Source organism: Glossina fuscipes, unplaced genomic scaffold, assembly GCF_014805625.2.
Source record: "Glossina fuscipes isolate IAEA_lab_2018 unplaced genomic scaffold, Yale_Gfus_2 174, whole genome shotgun sequence".
NCBI lineage: Eukaryota > Metazoa > Arthropoda > Insecta > Diptera > Glossinidae > Glossina > Glossina fuscipes.
In genome coordinates this window covers 2,188,590-2,214,716 of record NW_023998517.1, presented here as the reverse complement: position 1 = coordinate 2,214,716, position 26,127 = coordinate 2,188,590, and the positions used below count along the sequence as shown (strand labels likewise).

General features: G+C 32.9%; 2 protein-coding genes across 2 annotated transcripts in view; one reads left to right on the top strand and one right to left on the bottom strand.

Annotated features, from left to right (window-relative positions):
• Window positions 1-6,023: 6,023 nt before the first annotated feature.
• Window positions 6,024-26,127, top strand: part of LOC119641720 (peroxidase) — a 28,305-nt gene continuing 8,201 nt past the window's right edge. Inside the window, exon 1 of the mRNA XM_038040533.1 lies at window positions 6,024-6,062. The gene's annotated coding sequence lies outside the window, so the exon portion shown is untranslated. The remainder of the gene's footprint in view (window positions 6,063-26,127) is intronic.
• LOC119641721 (adenylosuccinate lyase) lies at window positions 19,695-21,373 on the bottom strand. Its single transcript, XM_038040534.1, has 2 exons — window positions 21,188-21,373; window positions 19,695-21,129 (listed from the first exon to the last, which is right to left on the bottom strand). Exons 1-2 carry the CDS (start codon window positions 21,329-21,331, stop codon window positions 19,822-19,824), a joined length of 1,452 nt encoding a protein of 483 aa, XP_037896462.1. The 5' UTR covers window positions 21,332-21,373; the 3' UTR covers window positions 19,695-19,821.

Genomic DNA, 26,127 nt, shown 5'->3' with positions numbered 1-26,127 from the left:
TTTGCATGGCAAGCAATTAAACCGCCCGAAGTGGTAGTCTATTCATATGGTGATCATTTTACCTTCTTGTGGGCGATGTCCATCGTATCTAGACGTCTAGAAAAAGTTGACTGATCAACTGCTAATCTGTTGAAAAGTTTTTTGAGAATTCGAGCTGGCTTTTCGTCCAATAAGTCTTGCAATCCATTGTCTTTGAATTTTTTTGGTCCTTCAGGCCGTTTCTTTGACGTTGATGTCAAAATCACACCTTTTAAACAGACCAACGTTGAAGCTAAAACCAACAATTGCGATATGATGGAGCAGCGTCATCGTAAGCGTCTACAAATGTTTGACGGGCTTCGGCAAGAAATATCTTCAAATCAAACAACAAGAGTAATGAATCTCGAAAATGCAGATTTGACCTTTGCTTTGAGCCCTTGAGAAAGGTCAAAATCATCAAATTTAATCGTTGTGTACATTGACAATTCCCATTGGTTTATCGTTTTTACCTACAAATGTGACTGACCAGAATACGTGTAAGCGCCTATTACTTGGCTGTACCTTGAATGATATGAATGCACAATGAATGATATATGTATACTAGGTGTACTATTCTCTTGTTCTTGTTTTTGTCAAGAAGTACTAATCAACGAGTTTACAATGGATCCACGTTCGTGCCCAAGTCCGCCGTGTACTGCTGGATTTCTTAAGATTCTAAAGAAATGAAAGATTAGTTCTGAGCTTAGTGCACATCTCCGAAATTATTTCGATTTAATCATTGCGATGAAAATACCGCAGTTTAGATTTGATAGCGCCCCGTTATTCAGAATTTATCTAAAACCACCGCAAATGCAACAACTAAGAAAATTATATTCGGTCCTGACAAAATCTTTTATACCCAGTAGCATTATCCTAAAAAGAGAAGAACAAACATGAGAAAAGAACTAAATTTTCATATTCTATGTAAAGGGGTAAGCGCGGCTGATTTGTTCTATTTTCAGAATAAAAGTGGAGATTTGTATAGTGTATTTGTTGTACGTATTTATGGGTTTATTGGTAGCAAAGAAAACACGCGGAAAGGAAAGATTTTGACAATTCTTGTTTTAGAGGTGTTTGGGCATTGTTCGTGTGTTCCTTGACCGATTTGACCTATTTTCAAATTCTTTTGCAAATTTGCAGACGATGTTTCCAATTTTGCGACCAGCAGAATGTTCACCACAGATACTCCACACACACGCACACACACTTCACAATCGCACAAACAGAGAGACGGACAGCCAGACATGCTTAGGTGCTTTTCGAATACGAAACTGACCAGGAATTTATATATTTTGTGGGGTGTTTGAAGGCTGGTTGTCCGCATTATAAAACCATTGGAAAAAATATTACATTTTTATACATTATAATATTGGGTAGGCGTGGTCAATTTTTAATCTTTTTGTACTGGTACTTCAGCATCGGCCATAGGATATGCCTTCAAATTTTGGAGATTTATGTGCTTTAGCTTATAAATAAGAAGCAAAAGACCGATTTTATATTCCTTTTGAGAAACTTAGGTATTCTTAGTTTACGTGATATTGTCGGCATATCGCACAGTACTAATGTACTAGGTCCGTTTTCAATACCAACTTGCTTGTAAGAACTTTCTATGCTTCTACCAAATTTGGTAGTTTCATTTTTGCGGCCAGGAGAATATTTACAACATATATTACATACACGGACAGACAGACATGCTTAAATCCGTTCAATTCCTGTCAAGAATGTATATACTTTCTGGGATCTCTGAAGATTCCTTCTGAGCGTTGCAAAGGTTTTGACAAAATGAGTTCATCTTCATTCGTCGGTGATGGGTATAGAAATGCTTTCTAATATTCAACAAGTATGTCCACGGAATGTATATAAGTTTCCAACTTAAGAAGTAAGGCTACGCTCAATTCCAATGCGTCTATGTTTTGCAAAAGCGCTGGCGAATTGCTTTTGCTCAAATAACTCTTATGCTGCGTTTTATTCTCAACAAGAAATTTTCATAAAATTTAATGGAAATGTTCTAAAATACCTGTTTACTTACTATGTATTCATCTCAATCATAGGTGTACAACCTTGTACCTTTACCGGACGGTAATAATGACACTGTCTATAAATAACTTAAACGAAGAAGAAAACAAAGCTACACTTGATATAGTTAATCTGATGAAGCCCTTCTTTCGCACTCTACCGTAACACGTACTTTTTTCGTAGATCTGTCCAATTACAAAGAAATCTACGCATTTGCAAAATAGCTAAGAGTTACATTGGCTAATGCCATGCAATGCATTACATGAATGCCTTGAAGCGATTGCTTTGTCAAACGAAAACAAAAAACCATTAACTAGAGATTATGTAGAGCATAAATTTTTTTCCTTAATGACAAGTTAATTGTTGAGGTAATGAAATTTAAAGTTTTTTAGCAAATCGTAAACACTTCTTCTCTTAGGTAATCCGGGACAGATAATTGAATAATAAAAACACATTGCACTACATTTGTAATGTTTAGGTTTTTTGTCTCTCCGTAGCTGCCTGTATCATCTCAAAACCATGTATCTTTTGTAGAGAATCTCTTAGACACACAAATAGACAAACCTAAACCCAAACAAGATCATTTACTATTTTTTTTTGTGATTATTATTATTATTTTAAAATAATGAAATAAATTCTTAGACTAAAAAAAAACAGATTGAGTACTAGCAACACTGGCTATCGGCTCTAATTTATAAAAGTACATTAGATATTGGACCTAGTAGTTTCGATGAAGTAATATATTGTGTATAGATATTCTATTCTGTAGCTGATTGTAGAATATCGATAGGGTTAATCGTTCTAAATGCAATACTTCTAGCCAAGGTCAAGTTAAGCCAGTCACAGAGGATGTGCTTTATAGCGAGAATTTGTCCACAATTGCTGTTTGGGGAGGAAGAGTTCTTCAAGATCCATTTGTTATTATTTATTCAAACGTCCTTTTTGAGTAAGATTCCTTCCTGATGGATTCTTAAAATGATAAAATGTCATGAACACAATATTTAATAATTATACTGCCTTTTGGACGTATCAAAGCATTCAGGGACATGCGTTGATGTTTTGTTAGAGAATAGATTTTTTTGAAGGGACTGATCTTAGAGGAAAGATATTCATTCTCGAGTAAAGGATAAGATCTCCTGAGTCGATTGATTCATCTCTTTAACGGTCTAAAGAAAGTGAAAGAGATTTCGATAGGTTTATGGGTTTCTAGCAATAAATAAAAGGAGGTTAAGGTAATCGGCGTTTAAGACTCTGCACATGGCCAATATAATCGGCTGTTTTTTTTTTGGCATGTTTCGAAAATGTTAAGAAAATAATTCACAATTAAACAAATTAAAATAAATAATAACAAAATAGATTACTTAGATAGTGCTGCTATTGCTTTCACTATAATTAGGAACCAAAAAAGAAAAGAAAAAAAATTTGTTATATAAAAAGTAAAAATAAACAAAACATAAACTTTTAAAGGTAAAATAAATAGAAAGTGTTTTTTTAATTTCTTATTTTATCACTATATTATAAAATTGCTTCTCCCAGACGTTCTCAAACTACTTCATATATTAATGATGATTCCCTTTCGTGTTTATAATCACCATACGCCAAACGATTATTCTTCTTCTAAATTCAATAGACTTGTAGCAAAACACTTGAACGTATGTATATGAAAAGCCAGTTCTATATGCATTTGCTTTGCTAGTGTAGGCCAGTCTTCGCCTTGAGTCTTGACTTCGATTTGATGTTTATCTTCTCTCTTTTTGCCACAGGGGCAGAGCATATTTTAAAGAGGATTAAAGAAAAGCATATTTGCGCTTTCATTGGCATTTGATTCAAGACTATTCTTAGGCAATACCTGTGATGTAATACAATATTGAAATCGTTATTGTACTAAATCGCAATAATTAAAAATATTAAAAGTGTTTAATTTTTTTTTTCTTCCTATGACATTTAAGTCAAGTCTAATTTACAGTCATTCCATCTGCTGCTTAAGTAGCGTTAAATCCAAGCGTTTTCATTATTGCCAGTATGTGAACTTTTTTTCTTTATTCAATCTTTTCCTCTTCTATTAAAGAAACTTATTGATATTTATCTTTAAAAAGCTTAAGAACAACCAGTAATGAGCGAATATTGAATATTCTACAATCCTATCGTAGAAATATGTGAAGGTACACTTATTATAACTCTCTTTGTCTGCTTAATGCAAAAAGTAACATATAGGTCAACATATATTAGCATTGTCCGAATATATGATATACATTTAATCCAGGCTTACAATCCGCTGTCACCAATTGATAGCGTGACTTACTTAGAAAGAGATCGATAGATAGGTAGATAGAGAGAGAGAGAGAGAGGGGGAGGGAGGAAAGAAAGCAGAAACAAGGACATCCCCTAAGTGCTTGTTCATATAGAAAAAAAGAAAAAGACAAAAATTGAAAGATAGCCTTGTATCTCTTAGACAAATTCATGTGTCAGTGGGTTTTCTCACAAAATGGCGAAGCTTGATGAAAATCGTACTGACTTGCCAGAGTAGGAAATTCTCAGACTAAGATCTTAAAGGTTAGCTAACCATCTAAGGCCATCGACTTTTTGGAAACTCTACAGCTCTTGAGATTTGATCCAACGACAATTGAGTTGTTAGTCGAGATCTGTTGCCAACTCGGACACTTAGGCGGATCTAGCTAATATATTTGATAAACAAAACACTCTTTTAATCCCTCTCCCAAATAAATTGTTGACAAAGATTGAAACGAAAATCAGATCTTGAAAGGGATGAAACATACCTTTGTGTTACTATAAAATTTAATATAATAATTCGATGAGAATGCATTGACATGCATTGATAATACAAAAGCTACATGAATTTTAAGAAATGTTTCCAAATTGTATAGATATTCAAACAAATAAAGCCATAAGTACAGCGTAGCCTGGGAGAGAAGATATAAATAATGTTTTTGTCACTAGTAAGCATCAGTGAATAAGAAACGAAAAGTTTTGAATAATTGTTCGAAGTAGCAATGGCAACTTTATAGATCATAACTATTTAGTGCCTTGTCCCAATAATATATTTTAACCGCATGGGACATAATCTAATTATGCACGAAATGGAGAGACTCTATAAGCGAAAAAGCATCTAAGAAATAATAGTAATAACTGCTCCTTAATATCTAAAAGTTGAGTTAAATAATAAACTTATACATATATATAAACAAACATATAGAGTACTTGAATACGTCTTTGTAAAATTTATACGGGTGCCGGCTTTTCAAGTTGCAACGTTATGTTGAGGTTTTTTTTTTTCTGTGCTTATAAGCACACGCGCCCGCCTTTGCTGCGAATATAAATATCCACCATGGTGAACGTAAAGTCTTAGTTTGTCGTTGCCAGTATTTGAATTCACTCGAAACTAACTTGAGTTTCTTCTATTATTTGCGCTTTAGTTTGCCATCAGAAGAAGAAAAATTATTTTTGATTGATATTTGGTTTGGCTGGTGCTAACGCAAACCAGCGCACACCTCTTTGTTTATAATTTATCCGAATGAAGCGATGATTATTCCTGCAATTTCACACAGTGTGAATTTTCGCGGTTGAAATTTAAAATTTAATTTCAAAATTAACCACCACTGGGGAACAATAAAATAATAAAATCATTATTATTAGTGTTTGCGTGAATTATATTGATTTGTGTTTGTGTTTGTTTTCGTTTTTGCGGAATTTTTATTTGTAAAAGTGAAGTAAATTGCAAAATATTAGCAAAGGAAAACAAGAAAAAAAAGCAAAAAAACAGTAAAGAAAACAATTTTTTCTTTTTTAATTCAAATTTGTTAAATTCGTTATTTAAGGAAATGAAAAAAGAATGCTATGTAAGAAAGTAATAAACAATTAAAAGAGAAAAAACAACAAATAAATAATAATAAAAGATAGAAATAAACGAAATATATATAGAAATATATATATGTGTAGATAAAAGAAATTTAACTTAAATTAAAGTAATTAATAGAATTAATATTTTTTAGAATTTATTATTAACAAAAGTAAGTATTAAGAATAAAACAATTAAATAAATTAATTCAATTATTGATTGATTCAATTAATTAGAAAGCAAATAATTGGGTCAAATAAATTCGATTAAAGTAAAAGTTCTGTAATTTGAAGAAGAAGAAAAAAAAAAAAAAAAACTATTTCAAACCAACAAACAAATAAGCAACAAACAGTACAACACTGCTGCGAATATTCACAAGCATGCGCAAGTGTTCAGTGAATGATAAAATTTATGCTCAACGAATAAATATTAGAATCGAAAAGTGGAAAAAACATGGACTCACTATTATTCAATACGTTCGCGGGCGATTTATTCACTCATTTCAATCAAAATTAAAATGCTTAAATGGCACGCATGCGTGTATACATAATACATGTGGATATATGTGTACAGCGCTAGTCGAGGTGCTAAATTGTCTAAAATATATTATTAATAATAACTCAATAATTAAGACGGTATTAATTAGTTTCAAGTGTGAATGCACAAGTGAATAAGATGAACATAACTATATACACATATATATATATATATATATTTATATATATATTAAGCTGTGTTCCTTAAGACCTTTTCTTCTTAGAATTTGCATTAAATTTCATTTACTTGTCAAATTCACAAGACTTAAGATGCACGACCTGCGTCACTCTTAGTTTTTGTGTACAGCTGCGACCTTTCAGAGCTCCGAGAAGAGGAAGCGCAGCACTCTAGCTGAAATATTTTGCTTTTCATTAGCATTTACGCTTCTTCACTGTTGCGCAATCTTCGCGTCTGAAATTGTGAGGGCTTTTCTAAGCAAAATGTTTAATTTTTAAAAAATTGAGTAACGGCTTTTAATGCGAGCCTTCTACAGAGTTTTATATTTCTTTTCACTACATTTATTCAAAAGCCTCTCTTGACTTTTTCGAAAGTTTTTGTCCATCGGGACTTTCATTGCCATTTTTGAATGATCATCATCTCAGATGAATACCTGCAAATACCGTTAATATAATTTATTAACTAGAAAAGTTCAAAAATTTGTTTTTATATATTATATCACTTGTGATACAGGATATATTAAATTTATGCGAATAATCCAGAAGACCCACCTTTTACAATTATAGCACGATCCCCTAAGCTTGTCTGCCTGTCCGCCTTGCTTCCTTTTATTCGATCTATAGGTCCGGCACTTTTGAAACACATTGATGAAATTTGGTACAACGAAGTGCTTCGACGCAAGAAGGATAGTTAATGCAAAAAATTCCGATTGGTCAACTTTTTCGATCATACTTTTCGAAATATTTCGACAAAACTCGATGAGTAATAGTACCTATGACATTCTGAATTAATATAAGAGATACGATTTGATTAAACAAATTGTTTGCACACCTCCTCATATAACTGTTCCTACGAAAACTGAATCTTTATATGGCAAAAAAGCACAATTTTGAATATTTCATGGTTCATAGTAGTAAATTGGCAAAGAACTCACAACCTTACAAAATTTGAACTACCTAGCTTCATTTTTGGGATACCAGTGCATCTAACAATTCTCACGAAATCTAAACCTCCGTATATGCCTAAACGCCTGACTGTTAACATTTTATAATGAAAATTTGCTCATGGTAGCAGTTTGACATAAAAATTAAGTCAATCATATTTGAGCTACGAGGGTCTATTTCTCGAACTCCATTTCATGTAAGATTTCTCAAGAAAAAGGTATAATTTTTAATAGAACAATCTAGCAAAAAGTTGACGGCAAGGAATTTGGATCTTATAGATCTATTTTATAGACCCCGGCAAATATAGGAATTGTCATGAAAAACAAGCCCTTTCTTGGGGAGAAAGTCTAATTTCTAGATTTTTTTGACGGAAAGTGAAAATAAATAAAATTTTTAGTAAGTAAAAGAAGTTTGATAAATTTGGATCAGGCGGGCTTTTATGAAAAAACGCTTTTGCAGGAAAATAATGTGTAATTTTTTGGTGTAAATGGCAAAATGGTCTAATGTGCTTACTTGTTCAAAACCTCTTTAGTACTTGTATACGTCTTATAATGTCTATCAAGTAAATCTTCTTGTTCTCTATCTCTCGTTAAGGACTTCCAAGAATATGGGGCAAATTAGCGGTCAAGTTGGGAAACATATACAAATCAACTTAGAACCTGTGACTAGACAGGAATATTTACATAATTTAGAAGAACTCTAACGCTTGGTATAAATGGAATGAATGACATTTGCCTTCTTCTTCCCCAGCTCCTTAGCTAGGCAAATGGTTTTTCTGCATCGACTTATAAAGTACACAATTCATGTGACGAACAAGTATAGAGGGCAAGGTGCGCATTTACTGAGGCATGTGTTTAGTAAGAAACTGGAAGAATGAAAATGCTAACAGCAAATGAAAGATTATGCTAGAAGTCTTCGGCTAAGCAAGAGTGTATCTAGTTTTAGATATCGCAACCATGCATTCCTGTGATTCCCAAACACATTGATTGGGCTAAAACACACGCCAAACAAGTAGACGCAAATAAATTCAAATAAATACAAATTCGTTAAGGTATTACGTAAACCAAAATTGAAAAAAAAAAAAAAATTTGTTATGCACTCGCGTACATTAAATTCGATGGATGGATGGAACGTTAGGAAAGTAAATAAATAAAAATTCGTTTTGTATTAAAAGAATGATTTTAAAAATTAGTATAACGAGTAATTCGAGTTGTTTTTTTAGTATGATATAATAATAATACCAATAATAATAATGGTAACGAAATTGAAAGAATTAAATAAATTTATGAATATTTATTAAGTTATGAAAACTTGTGTTTTTTTTTTTTTTTTTTAGTTTGAATAATAACTTTCATTTTACCGTTATATAGAAATAGCCAAAAAAACCAAAAATATTTCAAATAAACGAATGAATACATTTGCTGTTTTGTTTAATTAATATTTCAATCTTCAAAAAGATTAAAATCACTTTATCATCTATGATTATGATGACAATCTCAGGAGCAAACTTTCAACAGATTGTTTTATCTCAGAATTGAAATTAATTAATACTATTTTGAGTGTTATAAAATATTGATTTCAAAGACTGTCTGCCTGACTTGCAAATTCACTCTCTTGCAAACACCATTCTCTTCATACACCATTCTTATCAATTTCATTTAGTAATTAAATCGAAAGCCAAGACTCAAGAGGAATTTGAATTTCTTATACACAAATATATAGGAAATGTCGCAACAATTATCCAGAGGTAACTTGGTTTTGTTGCTTTTAATAAAAAACTTATGCTAAAGCTTCCGAATATTATAAAGGATAATAAAGCAGTGTGCGATAGAAATTTATCATCTACGCACGTTTCAAGGGATACCTCTGCAAGCATGTTTTCAACTAAGGATTAGAAGGATAGTTCTATTAAAAGAGATAGTTAACTTAGAAAGCGTCTTGAAGAGACACCGTATCAATGTTTCGTATATCAATAATCGACACGCCTTAAAATATTGGTTTCAAGTCTGGATTGTAAGTCTCTTTGTGGACGGATTGAGCCTATATCATTATACCTACCTTTTGTAAGGAAGGTGAGAGCTTGATACATTGGCCTTTCTGTATAACATGTGCATCAAAAAGCTCATACAATTTATTGTTTTCTTGTAGCCTACATCACTTGCATATAAGGATATATTAAATCCGCCTGAGTGGCCGAGTAGGAAAGAGTCTCGACTAGCAATTCAATGGTCCTGGGTTCGAATCTCAAGTGCGGTAGAGTTTTTAATAAAAGCCGTTAGCCCTAGATGCTAGCGATTTAAGAGTTTAGCCTTAGAATTTATTTCTCTGGCTTAAAATCCATGGACTAGAGATAGTTCCATCTGTTATTACATTCATTCAAAATAAATTTCTAAATCGAATTAAGTTTGTCTGTCCGTCTTGTTTTCTGCTGTTCAATCTAAAAATCGCAATTATTGACATATTTTGAAAGAACGTAAGTGAACTTGACTCGGAGCGGAACACTTTTCCTATCACTTCCCGTATAATGCCTAATATGAATACTTGTAGAGTCTTTTTACTTGTTTGATAATATTCGTGAAATGCTGCTTAGATTTAACCATGTCTGTCCGTTCGTCCGTCACCACTGCCAAAAATTGAGATGGAAACCTGACACTTGGCAAGATACTCTCTTATTCCTTTTTTTTTTGTTCCTTGCAATGGGACAAATCGTATACAAATCGATCTACATCTCCCGATGCAAGCGCTCCGCAGAGCCAGCTGAGAGAACGAAAGTACGAAAATCGTTTTCATAAACCAAGTGACCCGTTGACGGTTAATAAATTATTCACTATTGTTTGTATTGAGAACTTGATGTATTAAAGATTCATCTCAAGTCGAATACAATTTTTTTAACTTTTTGAAGTCGAATTTTTAGCTAAATCGAATAAAGTGATAGCCCTTACTTTTCTTTTCCAGTATGTTTCAATCAGAAGAGTTTCAAAAACCGTCTGAACGAATCTCTTGGAATTTGCCTAAATCGGTTCAGAATGGTATGCGGATTGAGAAACTATTTCTCTCTCTGCCTTATAAGATGTTTCATAATTAAAATCATACGCGTTACAAGTCGAATGAAAAATTCAATTATTTATGCAAAATGGCATCCTTTGGTTTTGCGTACAAAACTAATAAAAATGAAATAATGATTACTTCTGGTTTTTTCCTCTTTCAAATTTTTCTCTTTTTTTTTTTTTTTTAATTTTTATTTAATAGAAAAAAACTTTTTCTTACTTTGCAAAATATTTCTAATAGTCATTGTCCTTTCACTTGTATAATTTAAATGTTTTAACTTACACTCGTCCACATATGCGCATTTGTTAATTGAAAGTACTTTAATGTCTGTACAATAAATAAGTAAATTAAATTTGTTATGTTATTAACAACGCGTGCCCATTGTTGTTAGCTTAGTTGACTGACTGTTCGACATTTGCAAGATTTATAACATGCCGAAATCATAACTGCGCACAGCGGACACAAATAAAAACAAAAACAACAGAAAGAGAAACTATACCACCTACATGTATGTCCATTGGTTTGCATGTATATATCAACAAACAAATAAACAAACAAACATTCATAGTTGAAATCGTTGAATTCGTTATATGAACGAACGCGAATGCATTTCATTTATTGTTCGTGTGATATATTAGTAATTAAGGCAATGTTGCATTTCATAATGACACCTTTACGTTATTTTTACCGTTATTGCTGATGTTGTTGTTGTTGTTGTTGTTGTTATGAAAAGTTGTTAATTTGTTAATAGATTTCTGGGTAGACTTTAATATTAATCGAACTGTTGCGGGCTTCGAATTAGCATGGACAGCAACCACAAAAATTATTTTGGTAATTTATTATTGTGTTATTAATAATAAATGCTATTACAGCTGCGACTATTATCGCTTGGTTTTTTTTTTTAAATATTGACTGATTTTATGATTTGATTAATTAATTACAATAAATGATAAATATATTTACTAACAATTGAATGAATGAATTTTTTTTTTATTCCAATTTGAATTTATGTACAACCTTTCACATAACGTTATTCATTCATTAGTTCGTTCGTTCATTGTACATTAAAATGTCTTGAAGATTTTTTTCCCATTGAAAAAATATATTGTGAATTTCTCACACACATGTGTCTAGCAAATTATATAATTTGTTTAAGTCTGCATAGGTGCTAAAGTAACGAAACTTTTTAAAATATTTTATACATAAAAAGTGAAAATTTTATAAAAATAATAAAAAAAATCTTAGTGAGAGAATAGAAGTTAAAGCGTAACCTATAAGCTTAAGGCGGACGTACAGATAACATCACGTAGAAGAAGAGCATGGCGACGTTTAGGCGCTGGGTCGACTCAGTCGAAAATTAATAAAAATACCTGAACTGTGATATTTTGAGTATTTGCCTTACGTCCACAAAGTAGAATCGGTATCGGATTTAATCCATCCGCAAAAAAGTAGAAAGAAACCTTAAACCAATGCGATTTAACCTATAGCAAGTGGTGTTCATTCAAAGCTTGGTCTAAGTAGGAAAAGTCAAATGCAGATTGATAAACATCGATTATATTTCTACTTTTACAAATTAACACATACTGGGCACATCCTCTCTTTATCCGCTAATTATACGATATTTTATTATTAGTTAAATTTATATAAAAAAGAAGCAAAAAGATTATAACGGACCATCGTCGACAATTAAATACTCTACACTACTTCAACATTAATATAAAGACTTTTTTAAGACAAGTCGTTCTATGGGAAGTAGTCGAGAGAGTGATCCGATTTGAACTATTTTTAACAGCATCCTTCCTTGGACCAAATTACGTTAATGTACGAAATTTCGTCAAAGTATTTCCAACATTGCACGTGTGCACCTAAGAATACAAGACGGACCAGCGGACAGACAAGCGGGCAGACAAGCACAAAACGATACAGAGAATCGCTCTGATGGCTGGATATATCATACTGTCATTCTGGGTGTTCTATACATCCGCACAAACTTAATATACCCTTGCACGATAACGACTAAACTGTATAATAAAACAACATAGTGGTAAATATTATTGCTACTAGGAACTAATAAAATATATTCAGTTTTAATTAGTAAAAGTATTACGCAATACTTTTCAAACGAAATCCTTTTTTAATACCAGTCGTGAATGTCTTATAATTTTGTCTAGTTCTACCGATTGCCAAAAAAAACAAAAAACTCTACAAAATTGAAAGGCCCGCGTGAATGTTTATTATAGCTATGCAGATTCTGAATGTTTGTGCTATATATCCCACCACTTCAATTCAATGCCAAGGTCTCTATCGCATGCATACGCAAGTGTTTATAATAGTTTTTGTTGTTATATAATTAATTAAAAAAAAAAAAAAAAAAAAACAATAGGGAAGAGATTGTTTTGCTTTTATGTCTCACTATGCATGGAGCGTGCATTCATGTCGTCATTCCCTTTATAACACACACAAGTTTATCTCAATTGATCAACATGAATAGACAGACTGGGGGAAGACAAAGTATAGAATAATTGTTCTTTCGAATCCGGAATGTAGAAATTTTCCATATATTTATTGTTTATGGTGAGTATCCGAAATTCGCTCCAATGCAAGTATGATTTTCTTAATTGTTATTAGAAAAAAAATAATTAAAGAAATAAACAATAATAAAACACTGCTTGCACATGAGGAAATATTCATATATGTACTCACGTATGTCTGCATGAACATAATTTATGTTTTATTACCTGAAGCAATTAAGGATTTATAACTACACTGCAAAGACTTGTTTCAAAACTATTCCAATATTACTTTAAAATACAAATCGTGTGTAAGCTTTATAGCATTTTATTCATATGTATCCACCTTCTATAGATACAGGTAAACTAACTCTCAGATTCAATTTGTAAGACAGAAAAAACGAAGAAAAAAAACAAGGATACAAAAGTGCGTTTGAAAAGCTTGCTTAATACAAAAGCAGGTTTAGTTCCTTACGAAACCTGGCCACTACCGTAATCCTATAAATAGAAAAGCATAGTTGAACATTTAATAGATATTCTCTCACATACTCACTTGCCCTGGATGCTACGCAGTTGGGCGGGTGGACGGATGGACAGACGAACGTGGCATTTAAACCTGGCTAAGAATTTCTTAGGTATTGGAAAAAAATTAAATTTCGATACACTATAATATCGTATAGGCATGGTCAATTATTTTACTTTTTGTACAGGTACGATGGCATGGTCCATCTTTTAAACATTTTCTATACTTATCTGCTGTAGTTTATAAGTAACAAGCAAGAGACTAATTTTCTATTCCTATAGGAAGGTAGGGGTGTTCTTCGTGTACGTGGTGTGGTAAGCGTGTCCTTTGACAGATGTCCTCTGACAAATTTGAAGTCCATTGCTTCACTTTTGCGATCAAGAGAATGTTTATAGCAGTTATTACAAAGCAGATAGACGGACAGATGGACAAACGAACCAGCTTAGGTACATTCCGAATTAGCAACTAGCCTGTCATCCTTCGGAGATGGGTGCATGAGGATTTTCTTGTAAAAATCGCTCTTGTTACTCCATCACTATGCTAAGTGTTCCTGTAAACAGCTTATATATGTTTGTGTAACATACCTTAAAACTAAGGGAGGTGCAGGTAGTCTTCTTCCTATAGCATGCTTGATTTATTTTTCCTTATTTGTCATCAAATTTCTAAAAAACAATCAGAAAAAAGAAGAAGAAAAATTTATAATAAATTCGTAAATCATTTGTTCAGCTAACATCTCGTTAGGCTTTTATGATGAAAAAAATTACAGGAGAAGACTGAAATCTTCTCATGGTCAAATCGTCTGCTAAACTTTCTGCCCGTCTTTGCAATTCTGAATATCTCATAAACTGTGGGAGAGGACGACAGCTGAAGCTATCCTTATTAAATTTTACATATCTTTAGATATAATATTAAAGTAATTGCGATTTCTCCATAAAAATGGAAATGATAAGAAGAAGAAAAAAGTCATAGTCCGCAATAATCCGCTTAGTTCGTATAAGCTTTCAATCTAGTATATCCTTATCCGTATATTACCGTAGGTTCTTTGTGTTGTTTGTCTTTTTGAAGGAAATTATTAATGAAAAATGCTCAGATTGTTATGATATATATATATATATATATGTACATTTGGTTATGTGGACTGCTATTTTAATTGACTATTTAATTGGCTTCGTAATGTTAAGACTTAAGATTAATTAATCGATTAATGTTTAATGCTTAGTAAAGAGTAAAGCATGTATATAGAATGTTAAAAGCAATTAATTTAATTTTACTTAAATGCGTATATGTGTATGCACATCGAAACAAAATATTCGGAAGCAGACATACTTATATAACAAATTATTATTATTTCAAATCAAGCTCAAGGCTCTTGCAGACAATTTGGCTTCGAACAAAATGCAACGAGTTATGGATAAATCGATCGACATGGCATCAACTATAGATCGATTACAATAGCGTTAATGATTTTGTTTATTATTATCGGACGAGATACCGGTTACAGGCGTAACCAGCTGGCATGAGAAGGTTGTTTTACTAAACATGACGAGAAACAAGCATCTCAAATAAGTAAAGCATTGAGGAAAAACAAAGCTATAAAGATATTAAGAAAAAAAATGTTCAAATAAGTAAAAAATTACAACAAAGTTTACCGTATAGCTGGTAACTAGCAAATGTTTTTTTTTCTTTCTTTTTTTCGCTTTTTGTCTCGGACAAATATAGTTGATGGACATGTAGGGCGGCAACCTGAAACTGATTAAAAATGTATGCGTGTGTGTGTTTGCATCTGTGTGTATGTGTATTCATTTGTCTATAGTACAACACACATAAAAAGTTAGTTAATGTTTAATTACAATAAAAAAAAGGAAGGTTTTCTTGCCCATAATTACAAGTGGACAAGTAATCAGATAAATGCAAGATATTTTTACTCACTTTAACGTTGAGCAGGAGCATGTTGCTACCGATGATTTTGATTTACAAATAAAGCATTAATGTTATTATTATTTGTTCCTGTAGATGGAAATGTGATAACAACAATATTTTGAACTTGCCATTCAAATATTACTTTTTTTTTTATTTTTTTTTTTTTTATATCCTCTCTTTATGTTATTATTACGCTGCTGAACATGCTAAACATGTTTTGCAAAACATATTCGCGCCTAACCAACTACTTTAACAGTAGATGTACATCCACATAGTAGTAATTGCTTGATAAGTGCGCGAAAAATGTTAGCTTAAGCGGTAAAGCGGTTTAAAAATCAGGCATTTTAACGTTTGTTATTTTCAATTTGTACAGGCAACAACAACAGTTTTCATTATCTTTCATTTATTAAGGAAAAACAGATTCATTCATAAACTTTATTTTATTATCAGAAGTACATAAATAAGGAAGCAAAGACCCATTCCACCCAATGAAGAAGACGATTTTCACCATTGACTTTTTAACTTTAAATCAAAAATGTCTTGAGATTTCTTACATTTTAGATCCCATCACTTTAGTCCTTTTTTATTTTTGTTTTTTTGGGGTATTGGTGAACGGATTAAATTCCTTTCCAATGGGCAAAAACTTCCAATGTTGTTTGCATTGTAATTGTAATGGCACGGACGGGCGGACAGACGGACAGACGGACATGACTATATCAAGTAGAATTCCAAATCGGTCAAAATTGGTAGAATTCGTTCAGAATTATACATCTGCAGGCTTTGCCTGCGCTATTTATTGCTGATACAGAAGACGATGATCACATTCATATATTATTTAATATAAAAGAAATTAATTTATGTTTATTGTTACTTTTATGTTTTTTCGAAAAATTCCTTTAAGTCTTTGCTGCTTCTTTGAGTGTTTTCGTTACGGGCTCCCAAAATTTATGTGAGATTGTGCAGAAGAAAGCCCCTTCACCATAAGGCGATTCCCGGTTTGGTATCGTCGAGCGCAAAACTATTGAAATGAGGTGATAGAAGCATTGACCACCCGGGAGGGTCGTTTTTATGCCAACGCGAATGTTTATTCATAAGTATTGTTGTCTTTAGCTATAAACTAAAAACGCATGCGCAAGTATCCCGCTACGAAAATATTACTTGAATGATAAGAGAGACATTAGGGCGAGAACTTTATCGTCTATAATAAAAAAAAGCGATATATTCGCTGAGATGTAGTCATCCGGTGAACATTTCATGTTAAAACTTTTGTTCATCATGAAAACTTTTCTTAGCGCCTGTGTGCACCGCACATAATTATTGCTGAAATAATTGAAACCATTTCTTGAAATGAAATGGGGAAAAGCAAACAAACTACTTGATATTTATATTTTATCCATTCACATCCGCCTATTTTGCACCTCCGGCATTTGACGAGATTTATGGTGACATTCGTATTTCACGTATGTCTGCAAATGCAAATCTCTGCACTGTATATATGTTAGTATCATGGCGATGCAAACATGCCTGTGTGCATATATGCTTTTGCAATTATTTTATTATATCGTAGATCTGTAATTATGTGAAAAATCTTAATAAAGCAAAAAACAAAGAAATGAAGATTATGTGTACCTTTAATTTCGGTTCGGCGACATTTTAGGATTTGCTCTGATAAGCAATTAAAGTTGAATTTAATGACAAAAACTCCAAATACGATGGTATATTAATATCACCCTTCTCTTCGTGACAACGAATATTGAACGAGATGGTTACGTATCGCAGGTTTTAAAAGATTTTCGTAAATAGCGAGAAATTCCCTCGTTTTTGTTTGCTCAGCACTTTTGTTATCGACATCAATAAGGAAATCTTCTCAATTAATCAATGCTGCGAACCATTTGGGAAAGTTAAGAGAATGGAAAGGTCTTATAAAACCATTTTGAAAATGTCCGCTATAAAGCCTTGCAAGAGACATCGATCTAACATTTGGATAAAATATTTATTCGAGTCGCCTGAAAGTTCACATTTTCAATAACATAACTAACAAAAACACTATAGTGAAACACGGTCCAACATGTCAGTTATACATGTAACGACTTTTCAAAACAAAGCATTATTTGGAAAGTGATCAAAAAAGTGGTCCAGTCCGCACCGATAGCGTTCGTCGTTCAATCTCAACTATCTCCAAAATTGAGATCTGAAGGTTGAACGTACACAAACAAGAAAAACAGATTTAATAAATTGGATTTATCTTAAATTCTTCTAGGCATCACATATGTCCGCACTTAATATACTCCTACTGCTAAGTATTCAAAATATTCACAGGGATGGATGCAATTGTAACTTTCCCTCAAAGCTTACACGTTTTTCTAATATGTTTTAAAAATCCATATAGTCCACATTTCAGACGTTCGAATTCCAACACGAACTCGAATTTTCACTCAGCTATATAGAATCACATCGACAACAAAGCACGAATATAGTCATTATTAGGCTCAATATTTTTTGACTTTCTTTATTATCTGTACGTATTAAGGTACAAGTTCCTATTGGGCATAAGCACTCCATATTTTATCGCGCTATCGGCTGTAGTTCTCATCGCTTGAGAATTCGCCATTCCGTGTATAACTCATTGCAACACACCTGTAGAAGGTCTTAGAAGGATTTATTTGGGTTAGTTTGTGTTAACGCAAACATATATTGCTTCTTACAAGAATGTTGCCATGAATTATGGCTTTGGTGTTTACCTACTGTACTTTACCTATAGACAAACACTTTCCATAGTTGGCTTTAATTGTATTTGTTAATAAAGTGTAAATAACAAAAAAGCAACTGCTCGCATGTTATACGTCAAGGATTTGTTAAGTTCTTGCAATGTTTAAATAATTTTTTTATTATTTTCCCATAATTTTATTATCTTTTATAAGCTAAGCATTCCTCAATAGGTTATTTGAATACAAAAATCATTTTAAAACAACGCAAAAGACACGAATGCCTAAAGGCATGGAAATGAACTTACTCTGACTCTACGCTAAGATGCTTAAATTCGCAGATATATTCTAAAGTTTACGAAAGAATTTGCCAAATGTAAAGAAAAAAAGAAACGCGAGCATATAACCCAATAATCATTTCATTTTTTGTTTATACTCTTGCTGGCTTGGTAGTAGTTAACCTTATTTTTATTATTACTACGCTCAATATTTTTTAGATCACGAAATATTGTTTCGATGTTATATAATATTTTTCTCCCCGCTACCAAGCCACACTTCATACGGGAATGGTTTGCATGTAAATAGGTCACTAAATGATAGGACAGATGGCCAAGTTTTCATAGGGGAATGCATATTATCTTAGGCAGGAAAAAAACTTACTTCTTATGCACTTACGCTTATAACCGCATATTTATGCTTGTGCACATGTGTACAAGTTTGATGCATTTTTTTTTCTCGTTAATATTAAAATCCTATCGAACTATTTTTACCATATCTAGTAGCTATTGAAGTTACTGAACAAATACAAGCTTAAAAATTATTTACACACCGTACACCGTACTGCTTAGTGTAAGCCAGACATATCGGTGTTAGCTTGGTGAGATAAATAAGCCAGTCTATCGATATAACCTTTGTTTACAATGGGTTTTAAAATTGCTAAGCAACGTCGAACAGAGAGTTGGTTGTGTGGTACGTTGGTAAACAAAGAATAAAAAGCAAATTAGTTATGCATGTTGGTGCATATGGAGCAAATACGACAAACATGAACTCGAATCGTGATGTGTCAACTTATTTTTTATAAGCTTTTGAATAAAGACCATAAAGCAAATTTAATTTCCATTCAACGGGGGTAGAAGCTGCCTGATATGTATGCGAATACGCTTAATGAATGTCATTCATTTTTCATTTTGCCCCGATCCGATCGATTGCATTTTTATTTATAATCTATTGTCTGCCACTGTTGGTTTGTATTTCTTCAATATTATCACATATATGATAACCCCGGATCTCAATGAAATTGATAAGTAACATGTTTACAAGTGTGAGTTGAATACTTTTCTGTGCTATTTTTTTGTTACAATTTACAGAATTTGATAACAGGCGCTGCTTGAAATATTTTGTTGTTGCTATACGATGCATAATAAACAAATAAATAGATAGAAAGAGATCCTGTTTTCATATTGGATTTTATTTAAAGCAAAAAAAAATGAAAGAAAAGCAAACTTTAGTTCTTACAAAATGTAAAAAGGCAACATTATCTCAATAATCAAATTACATTTTCGCTCTTTTATATATTGAGCTGAACACTTTGAATGTTGTTTATAGTTTCTCTGTAACGCTCTAAAATGCAATCAACCTCCTCATTGATGAATTCCTCTACTTGACTACTGGCTCGACCAGTGAATGTCCGGGCGTCCAATATCTTATCCAATTCATTTAAAATAGGTTTGAAATAAGAATCATTTCGCACGCGTTGTACTAAATCGTTGTCCTTCCCGTGTTGTTTAACCTGAGCGGCCGCCTCTTGAGAAAGTACACGAATTTTCTCGTGACATTCTTGACGGTCTTCACCTTTCTTTACCATTGCCATAATAATATTTTCAGCCGACATGAAGGGTAATTCTGCACCAATATGGCGTTCAATTACCTTCGGATAGACCACAAGACCTTGAGAAACATTAAGCAGTGTCAGTAACGCTGCATCGGCAGCCAGAAATCCCTCCGAGAGAGTAAGACGACGGTTAGCCGAATCATCTAGAGTTCGTTCTAGCCATTGCGTGCAATGCGTATTAGCCGCGTTCATATACAAGCTAACCAAATGGCGCGCTAACGAACAACACCGTTCAGAGCGCATAGGATTGCGTTTGTACGGCATGGCAGAAGATCCAATTTGAGTGGTTTCAAATGGCTCCTCTAATTCTTTATTTGAAGCCAATATTCTAATATCGGAGCACATTTTATGAATGCTTGTTCCCAGACTGGCTAAGGCAGCCATTATTTCCACATCTACTTTTCGCGAATATGTTTGGCCCGTCACAGGATAAGTTTTCGTAAAACCTGCCAACTTGGTAACTAACATATCCAATTGTTTTACTTTTGTACCATCGCCGTTAAACAACTGTAAAAACGATGCTTGCGTTCCCGTGGTACCTTTAACCCCTCTAAATCGCAAATCATCGCGGCAACGGCGCAAAGCGCGCTCATCCATCAGCAGATCTTGAATCCACAGACATGCACGTTTACCGACCGTGGTCAATTGAGCTGGTTGCAAATGGGTATAACCTAAAGTGGGCTGGTCTTTGTACTTCATGGCAAACTCTTTCAAGCAATATATTACTGTAGCAACACGTGGCAATAACATATCCAAAGCAGCACGCAAAATTAGCAAATCCGTATTGTCCCCGACATAACATGACGTAGCACCTAAATGTATAATGGGAGCCGCCTTAGGGCATTGCTTGGCGAACACATGAACGTGAGCCATCACATCGTGACGTGTGAGACGCTCTTCGTCCGCCGCTGCCTTAAAATTCACATCTTCCATGTGAGCTTTCATTTCAACAATTTGCTCCTCACTGATATCTAAACCTAATGACTGTTACAATTGGACACTTATTTACGGAAACCAACAAATGATTTATTGCAATAAATACCCTTTCAGCTTGGGCCAGCCATATCCATAATTGTCTCCATGTGGAGAATTTATGCTGATCGCTAAACAAATATTGCATATCCTTGCTAGCATAGCGAGTGCTAAGCGGAGACACATAACCTTGATGAATACTCAAACTATTCATTTCAAAAGACTTTCATACACTGAATTACTTATGTTGAAGTGAATGAAATTTTTTATATTCAGCTGATTTTTATAAACATTAAATGACAACACGTTCGCGAAGTTAGCAATAATTTTACCAGGCAACGGTTACAGAATGGAATCGGAATATTATGAAAGATGCTATTCCCCTTTCAAATACCTCCCGATAGCGATAGCATTCGTATGAAAAAATTCAAATAAACTTATTATCCACACATCTACATATCCAATAAAAGTCCTTATTTAGAACATAACCGTTATCCTGGCAAACTGAAAAGCTATCTTAATGATATTAATATTTTAAAATTGTGGACTGCCTGTGTTCTTCTTTGTAGAGAAAGGCACACTCACAATGAAGGTAATTTGCAGATATTTTCGACATAATGTCAAATGAAGTGAGCTTCAGTCACAAAGTGAAATCCACCAAAGTCTTGACTGAACAGTTATTTTAACAATATTAATGGCTTAACTCTGTTCCTATGAGTACTATTTTAAACAAATTTTTTGAAATTGCGGAATATTTGAATCGGTTTCTTCGGAGAGAGAAACACCAAGTGAACTTAGTTAGTATATATATTTCAACATAACGCCGAATGAAAGGAGCTTAATTCGGAGACGAAATTCCACGAAAGCCTTGACAGGGTGAGCGCACATAAGAAGGGAGCTTCCTTGCTTTTTTTTGGTGATTTAGTAGAACGTAAAGGATCTGCGAAGGAAAATAAAGCCCTTTCTGATGTGGTTGCCTAATTGTCATCAATGATAGAGGTTAAGATCACATGTTATGCAAATTGCTGAGTGGAAAGTTAATGTGAATACATTCAACTCTTTTTTTTATACGGAGATGCCTTCTTTAGGAACCCGTGCAAAAAAATCGTGTAAAAAATATATGCAACTTACGGTAAATTTGAGGAAATATTATTTTCCCAGAAAACCGTGCAAAAAAAATTATAATGAAATCCATATTGCATTTAATGAAAATAGAATAAAATTATTTTAATTACAGGACACATATAAAAATTTAAATTGAAATTCCATACCCTACATAACACATGACAGTAGCACATGTATCGGCTTAAGCCGATTGACTTCTGATTACAGCGTTCCCTCAATTGTATTTTGCTTCTGCGCACATAAGTTTCCGTGAGGCACTGTCAAAAATAGTATTGAAAAAAACTGTTGTTTTTTTTTGGATTCGCGACAGAGCAAAAAATTCGTGCAAAAAAAATATATTGGTGAACCGTGTTGTTTCAAAACATGCAAAAAAGAGCGTGTAAACAAAGAGTTGGATAGCTACTCGAACATATTAAACAACTCACTATCGAACCAGGGTTAAGTTAAACAATTTATTTAATATGCGACAAGAAAACCTCAAGGAACTTTGTAAACAATTACTAGAAAACGTCTGACGAACAGCTCAAAACGGAATGGGACTTCTCTGCATGTCTAAAGCCATACACCATTTTGTATATTTTTAATTGCTATCAATGAATGTACCCCTTGCTAACCGCAACATTTTTTTTCATAGAACTTGTTTAATTTCTAAAATATAATAGATAGACGACGAAGTAAAATTCTGCATTAAAACTTTAAAACATAAAATCAACAAATAATTTTTTATCAGAGAAAAACCAGTCCGCCTACTGCAAGCAAAAAAAATTTGGTGGCTTTAACATATCATAGGCATACTTTCAAGTAGCGCAAATTTTATGCTGCTGCTGTTGTTGTCGTTATTGTTGTCACTTCATGCAACGTGAAATAATTAGAACTATGTCTGAGAGACCCTATGTGGTCGAGCATATTCGAGATATCCAAGGTACGCAACACAAAACAAGTAATATTTTCGCATTTTAATTTTACAATGTATTTTAGTGGCACACTTTTTACTTAAACATGCAACTTTAACTTAAGAATTGTAATTAACTAAAATGCAAGTACTTTGTACGACTATTAGGATATTGTGCAAATATGGTAAAAAACGATTAACACGATATATGTGCTAAGCATATTTTATCGTAAAAACTTGATAAAGTGTTTAGCATGTACGAACAACCCCAAATTCAGTTTAGTAGAATTTGTTCTCTTAGGAGACAAACGCTTGAAAAGCATTTGAAAAATGTTATAACGTCCGGCAAAAAAACAAAAACAAAAAACAGAAAAAATGCGCAAACAATTCACAGAAAGCTTAACAAGACATGATTAGGTGTTGAAAAAGTGGGTTTTTTTCTTGCTTTTTTTTTTTACACAAACACTAAAAGGGAAATAAGTAAAGAATTTTAATGGTTTTAAGCGACCTTAAGCTTAGAGTGGTATTTCCACGGGTTTCCATGAACTATTTGTTCTTAAATGAATTCATCAATTACGACGCAATTATTAAGAAGTTTGCGTGCCTGCATTTTGTCTGCCGGTTCAGTGCGAGAGTACGAACTAAAATTATTACAAAAGACTTGAAGCACATGTAATATAAAAATTCATAACTAACTAAGCCGCCAATGCACATGGCTTTACACAAGTATACGTGGATGTATATTCATACATATGCCTCTGTGGAGCACATTCTGGCAAAACGTACGCATGCGCACCAATGACCAGTGCAAATTGAAAGTTACTGTTAACAACAACGACAACGATACGAAAAAATGCCAAATGAAAAAGTTATGTTTGTCTTAAAACGAAATTTAGATACCCCGTAAACATGTCTTTAAGCCATTATATAATAATCACAAGGTATTCTTCCTTTAATTGCAAGCGTCAATCATTTACTGTTGTTTAAGAAAATCTTGATAAATAGTGACACGAAATTTTAAATCCATGCCTTCTGCAAGTGTTACGTAATATTTGGAAATTTTTGTTTTAGATTTTTTTTTTTTGGTTTTTCATTTTCTTTCCAAGTATTGTGGGAGAACGATTTACTTTGTTAAGCTTTAAGGCTGTCAACTAAGAGCTAACGTGATTGCTATACTATAGGTATACAAATCACAAACGTGACGAAAGAATGAATATAATATGAGCAGGAGTTGCTCACCCGATCACTATTAGTTCTTTATGTAGTTTGAGCTTTAGCGTTCAAAATTCATGGTATGCGACGTCCAAACCTCAAATTGTCAACAAAATGTAATATCAATTATTGAAAATTGAATAAAAGTGTTTTTCAGCCGCATCTGTGTTGTTCGTTGCTGCGCTATTGATCATAAGAAAAAAGATACTTTTTTTCTCGTTTTAATATTTGATTGACATGGTTCCTAAGACAAAACCGATCTCTACTATGTATTTCAGTTCAGTTTTTCTGGTTATCGAAACTATTGCAATTTTCAAGTCGTGTTGAAATGCTTTTCAATATAGAAACGACATCAGAAAATGTTTTCTCATGTTTTGTTTCGTTCTTTTTTTTTTTCTTTTTCTTTTGTTTTTTTTTTTTTTTTGTATTGAACTCAATGCCGTTGCACTATTTATTCATGTGATTTTACTTTCAATTAATTGTATCGCTATAATTTTATGAACTGAACACACTTTTCAGTTGCATACAATGCATCAGCAAACAATCAACTAAAGTAAAAGCAAAAAAGGATACTAAAATCTATACATGTCCAGCTGTACGTGATTATATTAAATAAAGATTTATGACAGAGAAGTGGACAAGCAAAGCAGTATTTATAAAATCCATAAAACAAATTTTCGAAAATTGTTGACACAATTTGTTAATTGTGCCGATAGACGGTACAGCAAAAAAAATACCTATTTTATGACGTTTGCGTTAAGCTATCTTGTGAAATGCTTTAACTAAAATTTAAAGGTTTTATGGTTATCAAGAAGTAGAATTAGAGAAATCATTCGTAATGAAAATTCAAACCCATCCATTGATGGACACATTGATTTATGCAAAGGTTTCGCCATCAAAGGCCTTGAAAGGTACAACTTTCAAATCGTGCTCCTTTGGAATTCTTAAGGTCATAAAAGTTCAACAATAGAAAGCTATAAACGTGACGTGTGTACACGACACGATTTACATGTCGCTTTAACTACAACAAAATTCATCGAAAATACAAACACAAGTTTTGTGAAACCCTTGCGCAAATCTACCATAAAAGCATATCCGCGTTAGAAGAGATAAATACATACGTAAGATAGTTTTGATCGTCTTGAGATAAACCTGCGATATCCAATACGATCTTATAAAAAAAATCGCCGCGTATTTTATCAGTTGACAACTGAGCGATCAAAGTCGTTTTCGTAATTAACATTTACATATTTTCGTTGCGAATATGCAGGTGTATAACATTGCAAACCGATGGTTGCCTAGATCTTACACTATAGTTTTTTTGGTTTTACAATCATTTATATATCTATTTAGTCTACATTTTAAATGAAGTAAGTGTAACGTTCCACTTAGCTTTATCTTAATTACTGGCGCCCAGCGGTTTATCGCACCCACTTCTTCAAAATATTCTCCAAAAAATATGCCTAACAGGGCTTTGCTCCGCAAAACACTAAAAATTAGTTTTGATTCTATTTACTTAACTGGAATTTTTGCTACAATTCGTTAATTACCATTAGACGGACTGAGGCAGTTTTCATTCGGAAATCGGACGTTAAGGTGAACCTTTCCAACCAAATATAGTAGAATTCGACTAAGAAGTGCTTTAATAAAAAACCAAATAACCTTATAACATGACGATGGTCAAATTAGATTTGACAGACCAAGTTTGAAGAGGTTTACGATCCTTACACCTATAACAAAATAAATTTCGTATATAGTTGCCAAGCATTTAATGTCGATCT